This window comes from Mesitornis unicolor, unplaced genomic scaffold, assembly GCF_000695765.1.
Source record: "Mesitornis unicolor isolate BGI_N332 unplaced genomic scaffold, ASM69576v1 scaffold27647, whole genome shotgun sequence".
Taxonomy (NCBI): domain Eukaryota; kingdom Metazoa; phylum Chordata; class Aves; order Mesitornithiformes; family Mesitornithidae; genus Mesitornis; species Mesitornis unicolor.
This window is the reverse complement of record NW_010198897.1, coordinates 110208-120228: the sequence shown is the minus strand read 5'-3', so window position 1 is coordinate 120228 and position 10021 is coordinate 110208. Positions and strand designations below refer to the sequence as shown.

The 10021-nt window shown below is 45.2% G+C and overlaps 1 protein-coding gene across 1 annotated transcript in view; it reads right to left on the bottom strand.

The window, feature by feature from the left end:
* Positions 1–401: 401 nt before the first annotated feature.
* CACNA2D4 (calcium channel, voltage-dependent, alpha 2/delta subunit 4) overlaps positions 402–10021 on the bottom strand; it is a 56585-nt gene continuing 46965 nt past the window's right edge. Inside the window, exons 19-24 of the mRNA XM_010189299.1 lie at positions 6178–6239; positions 5422–5489; positions 5237–5282; positions 3674–3771; positions 1821–1914; positions 402–501 (exon numbers count right to left, since the gene is read on the bottom strand). Coding sequence (XP_010187601.1) covers positions 402–501; positions 1821–1914; positions 3674–3771; positions 5237–5282; positions 5422–5489; positions 6178–6239 — 468 coding nt within the window. The remainder of the gene's footprint in view (positions 502–1820; positions 1915–3673; positions 3772–5236; positions 5283–5421; positions 5490–6177; positions 6240–10021) is intronic.

Below are 10021 nucleotides of genomic sequence, written 5' to 3'. Positions count from 1 at the left end.
AAGAGGCAGAATAAACCTGGAAAAGGAATTGAGGCAGAAAGATCAAACCTAGCCAAACTGGAATGTCACCGGGGCACCAGAGTGCAGAGCCTCTGCACTGCAAAATAGTCCTGCGGATGTATAGTAGCTGTGGACTGAAGCTGACTGAAGTCCGAGAATGATTGAAGGTTTTCACTGAAATGAATGCACTTTGGGACAGTATTTCAAGAAAACTTTGAAAGGACCAGAGAAAGACAAAGGACCCCTACTACCCCAACTCTGAAAATCAGCACCTATAGCACCAAAGTGTCGCTTCTTTCCTTTCTGTTTCTGTCTCCCCAGATAAATTTCTAAGGCTAGTGGTGATTTTGGGCTGCCCCTTCAGAGTCCCTGAGAAAAATCCCTTGGTGTAGTCTAGGAACTTACCTGTTGGAAATTTTCTCAGAGCCCACATATAGGACACTCCTCATGAGTCCAGCCCGAGTGCCCAGAAATGCCATCTCAACACCCGCCTCAGTCTCCCTGTGGAACAGAAACACACAAGTAGAAGCCCTGCCCCACCATGAGGACCTTTCAAACTAGAATTGGCACCTGGAGACGTAGTCCCAAGTTTATTTGCAATTTATACAAGGAGTGACACTGTCTCTTCCCTGCTAAAAGCAACAGGTTGTTACTGACTAACAGTTGGCAGGCTTAGATCTTTGCCTAGATTCACACCTTTTGAAGTTTGCTCATTTAATTTTCCTCTAAGTAGATCATAAGCTCCTCTCCTACAGTTAGCCCTGCTTCAGGCTGCCCACCATGAGGCAGAGGGACTGCAGAGAGAGAATGGTTGTCTCAGGCATGCAGGGGGTGGGCAGGGTAGCAGACTGACTCTGAAGCAGCAGATTGATTCAGGCACATCTTGCTGGAGGTATCAAGGGTACAGATGGGACAGCTACATGGTGGAGAGCTTGCTGCAGTGCAGTGGCCTTAAAGTGAGCAGGGGGTGTTGGTGTAGCTGTTCAAAGATGTACCGATAATTGAGTGTTCTAGCATGATTGCTGCTGGCTCAACCTCTGTTAGTGGTAGGGATGCTGGTAATTGAAGCAGGGACAGGAGTCCTGTGGCCACACATCTGTGCAAGTAGCATGTTGTCTGCTGACAGAGGATTTGTGTGGCATGATACCCAATACTACAAGCAACAGGTGTCTCACTGGAAATAATAAAGTAGAAAGTTGTTTACTGAAACCAGCCTATCCACTCCCTTCCTGAGGCTCAGTCTGAAGCCATCACAAAGAGAGACAAGATCAAACTCCCTTTTCTTCATTGCTGGAAGGGGAGCAAATTCCTTGCCATGTGGGGTGGAACTTCTGCTACAGTCATATGGGAAGTTGAGCCAAACCAGGCTGCTGCTGTTCAAAGGGATAACTGATGCATGAGGAAATAACTCACAATAACTTTAAACTGAAAGGTTCTCAGGTGCTTTGAGACATCAAATTCTATCAACTAAAGAGGCACATGCAGTACATCTGAGCTAGGTGCTGCAAAGAACCGGTGCTGAACACCCCTTGCAGCGACACATCTGGATCACTGCTGTCTTCCCGTGATATTCAGACAAACTCACCAAACTAAAGGCTCCCTTGAGAAAGTCCAACCTGCTGGAGTCCACTTGTGAGAGATACTTTCTGAGTAATTTCTAAAGCTATTGAGCTATTTCTATCAGTTTTTTTGAGTTATTTCTACAGTTTCTTATATGCTGTTCAAGTATCTGTGTCTGTTTCAGGCACTGCATAAGCCTGTAGCATCTGGCAATGCATCTTCAATGGTGTTTTACTGATATTTATTTCTCATACACTTACATGGACATATTGAGGGCTAGTGTTGTCCAGTAGGCCTCCATGGGTGCAGTAACCACTGCATCAAACAGCACTTCCTGGACCAACTCCTCATCACCTAAGATTCGGAAGAGAAAGACATGTCACTCCCTAGATGTCTTAGAGAGTTCCTTATTATGGAGCATCTGCCTGGTCCAGGGCAGTCAAGCAACATGGCACAAAAAGAGGCCTTCCCTTGCAGGGCTGAGAAGAGGACCTATCACCCTGGATGGTGGAGAGCACAAGAACAGATATTACAGCTAAGATTGTCAGACTGGTTCCCCTGCAAACTCAGTGGAAGCGTTTGGGTTTGAAAGTGTGGGCAAGTGCCAGGCTTTCAAATGAAGTTGTTCATCAGGCCTTCACTCTGACCTTCTCCTTGATTGAACATGCTGTCCACAACCATTGCTTCAAATCCCTGCTTTGACCTTTCTTCTAGGTGCCATATAGAAGGACATCAGACACCCCATTCCACTCAAGAAGCTTCTTCGAAGACCTTAGTGACTTCTGCATGGCTTCTACTCTGTCCTTCTGTTCATTGACTTCTCTGTTACCCCTCTGTCCTTCCTGTAAATCTCACAAAATGCTGTCCTGTGCTAGTTTCCGCCAGATGCTCAAGCCAGTCTAGGCTACCAGTCTGGTCGAACCTGGGCTGAGAGGTGTTTAGGAAGATTCAAATATGCCATGAGCTAAATGGCATACTCTAAGATCCCATTTATTTGACCTGCTTCATTTCCATATTGCCCTGCCTGCGTTCATTTCATGCTGTGAGATTGTATTGCAGATATGCACCTTTCAGTGCTGTTCTAGATGAAGCCACCCCTGCCCGGTTTCAGTGTTTCTTTCTCCACTTACTGGGTTGAGGTCCTAGGTCTCCACTAATATTTTTTCTCAAGTTCTTACAACTTTTTTTCTTCTTTCTTTGTTACAGATGTCAAAAACCGTTTCTCCATCCTTGCTGTCACTCAGACTTCAAAACCAGAGCTCACCAGCAGATCTTTCCCACCCCAGGCACCACATGCCTAGGGTGTGTCCAGACGTTATTTCTTTCCTCTCAGGCAGAGTAGTACATGCAAAGACTTTTATTGGCACAACTAAGGGGGCTGAAGCTGTGAAGAGTGAGGTGGGCTCAGGGACATCCTAAAGCAAAATTCCTGTAGGGAGTTCCTATGCACAGCTGCCCACCTCTGCCCCCCGACAGAGATCCCACTCTATAGTGATGCTATGTCAGCTGCTTGTGTGGCTATATATCTCCTGGAGAATGGGACCTGGTGGAAGGGATGAGCGCCAGGGGGAGCAGGAAAGATAATAATTCTCTAACATTTTTTTTCCCCAAATCAGTCACCAACTGAGCTTGGAAAACAAAATTAATAATCCTTGTTCTGAAAGATCCCATCTGTCTAGATGGCACTGTGCAGCCTCGGAGGATGCTGGCTGGAGTCCTGAGAAGCAGAGCAGTCACAGCAGCTTTCCGTGCTCCTCCTGCCATCACCCCCTCTAGCCCAGCTGGTCAGCCTGTCTTAAACATGGTGTGCAGCCCCCACCAAGCTCCATTCAAGCCTTTCACCTTTCAGTATTTCCTGTTCTGAGACATTCAAGAAGGCTGAGTTGTGTGAAAACTTTGAAATGGCAAAAAAAAAATCCTCTAATGGAAACAAGGAAGTGGATCTTGAGCTCATTTCCGCATGTGATTTAAGTTGGGCTTTATTTCAGTCCTGCCTGTGTAAGCAGGTGCCACAGGAGCTCCATCTGATACCAACCAGCTTGTCACAGTCCCCTCTCCCCAATGATGGGTACAGGGAAACCCCAGCAGAGCCCTTTCAGTGCCTGGGACTCACATTCCAGGTCAGGTTCCTCTCCGGTGAGGAAACGGATGACAGCCTCCAGCTGGCTGAGCTTCCGGTGGTCCGGATCAATGTCGGTGATGCAGTAAATCCTGGTGGGAAGGAGAGAAGAAGCCCGCAAGGGCAAAGAGAAACCACAGTCAAGCAAATGCTTCTGGAAGATAATAGCTGCAAAGAATAATTCAGTGAGAAAGCTTGGGCTACAAAGATTTTGCTGCTGCTGCATATTGCACCCACTCAAAATCTAGCGATGTGGCTGTAGGTTAAACCCCACCAATAAACCAAACACCAATTAATCTGACTGCTGCACTTAGTAGGGCTGCTGTTATGTTCTCCAGCATAAGCTCTCAGTGCAACACAGCAATCTCAAATCATTCCAGCCGTTATCTATATTATATGTTGTGTAAGATGTGTACCTGTGTCTATATAAATAATAACAATGATGAAGAGACCTGAAAGGCAGAGGGTCATGCGCAATACGAGTAAGACCAGGCTGGGAGCAGAAAAAGCAAGAGACAGGGAAACAAAATGTAAGATGAGGAATGAACTTGCAGCATGATACGGTGGCAACAAAATCTGTCCCAAAGGGACACCGCTGCAGGAGCCTCAGGACACAGTTTGGGAGGAAGGGGAGAATGTATTACAAATGCTCTGTATTACAAAAGAAACCAGTCTTCTGATCCTGCTTCCAATTTTGACTGCTTCATTGTCAGGACGAGGGAGAGGAAGGGCTTAGAGAATTACAACTCATAAAGGGGCTGAAAGGAGTGATTTATGAGAGAAGTCTGAGAGACATGAATATGTAAAGTGTGGTAAACTGACACCCCAAGTTAGGAGTAGAAGAAGGAGAAATCACTGCTTGTGTCTCAAATATGCTGCCTGTGAAACTTGACAGTGTAATGAGAGGTGTGAAGGGCTGCAGGGCTTCTTGAATATAGTTATTTTGGCTTTGATACAGGCTGGGTTCATGTGCCTGAGTGTAACTGAATGTTGGGTTCATGAAAATCCCAAACCTCACAGCAATAAATGGAAAGTGCCATGCTTCACCCTGTTTCATATCCAAACCAAGCAAGCCCATAAATTATGCTTGCTGTTGAAACAGGGGTCATAAATCACCTCCATGTTCACTAGAAATTAGGTCTAGGCTCAGTACAGAAGAACGCCAACCAAAAATAAGCTAGGATTTAAAAAAGCATTTCAATCTCTCGCCAAGCTTGCAACAAAATTTCCTGACAGGTCTGACATACTGTAGGTTTTGTAGCACAATTCTGAGCAACACGAGAAGGAATAAAGTAAGTCTGAGCACAGAAGACTGAGAATAAATCTCAGGAGATGTTCCTCAGCAGAGAGGTGTGCCAGGCCTTTCTGGGATCTCCCAAAGGAAGAGATGGAACTAAATTGCCTAGGGACAACCAGGTCTTTGCAGGTATGCCCCCTAAACAACACTGCTTTTTCTCTGGGCCACAGAGGATGGTGAACTCAAGCCAAATTATTGGGAACTTTGCCAAAAGACTCAGGACAAAGTCTTGTGTCATTGACAGGATTTCCTCCACTTACCATTCATTTGCTAGAGACAAGTCTGGCTGGAGCAGGTCATGCAAACCTGAAACCAGATAAAACACAGAGTATTCAGTTAGGTAGCAGACATGCAAATGCGGGCTGCGAAGGAGAAGTGAAGCAGTGAAGTTCAGAGTAGCTACCTTGTCCCTTAGAGAGGGAACACAAGTTTCACATTGACCTACCTTCTTCTACTGAAGTGTTCCCCAGCAGAATATACTCCCCATGTCCCCTGGACAGCACAACACCCAGGCTGCAGGCAGGAAGGGAAAAGAGAGGGCTCGTCAGCAAGGAGAGGTGTAATCCCTGAACATGACACTGCGCTCCTTGCAATTACAACCCTTAAAGACATTAACTCCCTCCACAGCTATTAAAGAAAAGAACATAATCAAAAGAGGATTAAGTGAGATCCAATTTCAGCACAAGAGGCTACAGAACCTGTCTATAGAGCTATAAGGCATTTTTGATGACAGTTTTCTTGGCCAACATTGTAGGTTCAGGTCAACAATAACATTTCTCAAATCTGTGCCAATTTCAAACCATTTCAGCTGGGGAAAAAATACAAAACCATTTTTGCTTGATTTTTTAAGTGATGTTTTATAATTTTCAGTTGATAACAATGTTTTGCTTAGAGCCATACAGGGGAACATAAAACATATTCAGTGGAACCGAAAATTGAATATGTCTGATTTCTCTGAAATGAGACAACATGCTTCACTTAAGGTATAGCTTTTGGACTCTGAACTTCAGATAAATCATAATATTTCTTTTGAGTTGACCCCAAACAATATTTTAATGGCTATAGGAGCGAAGAAGACAATTATTCACACTGCTCTGCTCGTGAGTTGTAGCCAGTTTTATGAGGAAAAGGGACCATTTTGCTGTCCCTGGTGGCAGACTTCTGATACACCATGTTGGTGTCATGTTGAGTCCTTGCTCACCTGAAGGGTGTGCCAGTGATGTCCGTGAAGAAATAATCATTGGTGAGGAAGAGAACTCGTTTCTGGAATAAGAGCATGAACAAGAAAGTGAGAGACCATCTGACAGACCAAGAGCATAGTGATGATGGGGATCTGGGATATACATCCCCAAGGCTACGCAGAAGCAGTTGATCATTACCAACACTTTGCTCCCTGCTAGGGCTGGCTGGAGGCAGGGATGAATGTGCAGTATTCAGCATATTCAGCAACTTGTGATTTTCAGGATCCAGGCAGCCACTCTGTCTTTCCATCTAGGGCTTCAGTTAAACCTTTCTTTGCTCTAGGGCTCCTGCACAGGCTGCAGGAAAGGGTGGGGGGAAGCTGCCCTCCCCTCTCACATCCTCTGAGCCAACGTGCTGGGGCCCTGCTGCTCTTTCGCTGCACAGAGCAACCTTGATGGCTTTGCACATCATCATCCTCCCAAGCAGGAGAGGGGCTCAGTGGGGCAGGTTCGATTGAGAGGTAGGGCCGGAGGAGAGGCAGGATGGCAAGCCTACCCACTGTGTGGGTGGGCAGGTGGGGCCCAGTCTCCCCAGTCCTGTGGGAAATGCTGAGATACCTAACATTTGCTTTCATGCCAAACTGGGACAAAACATTAACATATTCCAATTTAGTTAAAAAACATCAGTAAAAGAAACAATTTACATTTTCAACTTAAACAAAAGTGTTAATTCAAATACAAGCCATTTTGATTCACATGAAAATATTTTTTTCAGACTGACATTTCAACTGAAGACATTTCAGATTACTGAAAGCTGTTTCACAACTTCAGCTGTTTGCCAGACTGGCCTTTTCCTGTAGGAAAGTGTTGATTTCAGTGGAACTCTTTTCCAAAGGAGAAAAGTTTTTGGAAAATTTCTATCCGACCCTTATGCCAGTATATGAACCCTAATATGTTTAAAATCCCAGCCCCAGACTGAAAACGAGGTGAGAGGATGTGTGTGGGAGACAGGGAGCGAACACAGAAAACTCAGTGTTCCCCAGGGAAAGCCGTGCCTGCTCTAACCTGCTCAAGCCGTGCAGCAGAAGAAGTGGAGCAAGGCACAAATAGAGAGCCATCACCAGCTCTGTAGCGTGTCCTGAGTTTGTGCAGACAGTGGATGGGCTGATGGGGATGGGGGTTATTGTCAGGTGAGGAGGTGGCAGACAGCTCAACCCCTTCCCTGCCCTGTCTCTCCATGCATGGCAATTGTCTACTGCTGAGCAAAGAGGGTCTGAGTCTTTTGCTGAGCCAAGATGTTCCAAAAGTGCTGTGATAACCCCAGAGAACTGGGATGTATCATGAACATGGTGGCATTTAGTTTGCTGTGGGAAAGGTACAAGAGGTATTAAGCCTGTCTTTCATTGCCAGTCTGATCTGATGGCAGAGAAGAGGAGGCACGAGGAAGGAGACCTGGGGGTGTAGGCCTAGCCCTGGGGGAAAGGATGCAGTAGAAAATAGCCCAGGAGCGTCACTACTCTCAGACCCTTTCCTTCAGCAGGGCTTGTTCTGCTCATCATTTGTTCTCCTGACCTGCCCCTCTTCTGCACATGCAACCACTCAGCACTTGTGCCTTGGTGGGGGGAGAGCAAACCTCTGTTTGGGCAGGGGTAGGAGATGGCGGTCCCTGAGACAGCTGAAGGTGTCGCCACTTATCCACGGCAAGCGAGAGGCAGAGGCAACCTTGAGCCAAGCAGGGTTGAGGATGATCACGCAGGACTCTGCTACATAGTGCAGAGCAAGGGAGAATACGAGAACATGGGCATGTTGGCACAGAGATAGAATGGCTGACTACCAGCACCTGCAGTCTGGGAACACATGTATTTCCAGTTTTGATATTGTCACTGTACTCAGCAGCCAGTCCTGGCTAATGCTGTTACCAGCGGTTTGCCACAGCTGCTACCCACGTCCTCACTCTTTTGCTTTCACTGTCACAACCCTTTTGCGCCCTATCTGCAAGCAAAGGCATTTTTGCCACTAGATCTCTCTAACAACCACCCCTTGTCTTTGGTCCTTATTTTTCCCTCTCTATCTCACTCCTCTCTAAACATCTTCCTGAGATCAACCTGGGGAATTAGCGTTTACACGACTGACAGAATAATTTCTATCCCCTTCACTCAGCCCTTCTCTCTGCCATCTGACTACCCCATTCTCTTTGTTTCAAGGCTCTGTCAGCACTTTCTTTGTTTCAACACTGCTCTGCTTCATCAGCTAGCAGAGTACAAGTGGGAATCGCTAAGTTTCACTCCTGATGATTGCTCTGTGTGTATTCTGGTAACAGTAAATCTGTCACATACTCAGCGTCAGTCTCCTATGCTTCATAACACTTGTGGAGCTGCAGAATAATATGTAATACCTCTTACCAAGGCTACTTCTTGTTATCATCTTTTTCCTGAGTAGGGAAGCAGAAAGATGTTCCTGGAATACTGAACTAAAAAGGTATCTTTGGATGACTCAGAAGAAATGTTATTGAGGTTGCATAGAGACAGAGAAAGAGGTTAAGCTAGCAAAATAAGCTGTCTAGACTTACAAAGAATAGATCTTGCTGGAAAACCCTGATTGCTTTTCTAACAGAATAACAAAAGTAACAGATGAAGGGAATAGAGGACATGCAATGTATCTGGGTTTTTATAAAGCACTTGAAACAGCTTTGCATGAAATGCTATTCTAAAGAATCAGTTAAAGTGGGCTTAAATAAGATGTGGAATGAGTGCCAGCTGCAGTACTGTAAACAAAAAGAAACAGCAAACAACAGGACACCAAAGGAAGGCGATCTAATGAGTGGAACAGACAGACTCTGTCTCAGGAGCCCTTAAGAACAGTGATCTGTAAGACAAAATAAAACAACATTTCTCTGCATACTGAGAGATAGCTCCAACAGCCCTAAAAATTTAGAAAGACTGGAAAGAAAGGAGTGGAATTCACAGGGAAAAATGGCAACTGGAGTGAAATAGCTAAGAAACAGGGAAACCAAGGCAGCTGTTCCCAGGCAGCTGGGGGTGGGGGAAGAAAAAATTGAAGGGACAGCAGAAAGGAGATTTGGGAGTCCCTGTTCAGCAATATCTTATTGCAGAAAATAGATGCTCTCTACAGAGCAGCAGGGAAACAGTACTCGAATAATTCAGTGAAGCCCTGGTACTTGTGTACCAGAAATGATACAAGAGACAAAGTGAACAAAAATAATTGCTGAACTGCTTGGACTGAAAAGTGTTCAAGTATTTCAAATGCAGATGTTGGCAATGACTGGGAGAGGAAGGGTAAAGCCATTGACAGGTACCTGATGGTTGCAAACACTAAGAATAGAGAAAGAGAATTTAGTTACAAGATCTGGCACTACAACCATCCAGAGGAAACTGAAGGGTATCTTCACTAGGAAACAGCAATATTTCAGCAGTGGCTGTGAGCAGTCAGCTTATTGGAATTGGTGCTGTCCGTGGCTTAGCCTGGGAGCCATTCATAATGCTCTCCATAAAAGATGGAAAATTTTCCTGAAATGTGGAAGGCTTTTGGGCAGCGTAACTTGTGGGACTCTGGAATACTTCCTAACAGGAAATTATGAAAGCCAAAGTCTTTAGGAGAGTTAAATAAACCTGAATGGAAAAGTACCAGTGATTGTAAATTTACAAGACAATTTTGCACTGATTCCAAGGAAAGATGTATAATCCTAAATTAGAGCTTGCAGGGGACATTAAAAAGTCTCAATTTCAGTAGAATTTTTCATAAAACGGGCTGTAAATATTTGCGTAGAAATTTAAGCCTGAATCTGGATAAAGGAAATCGCATTCTGACAGAGTGAGGGACGAAGTTTTTCTGAGTGTGTTTGGG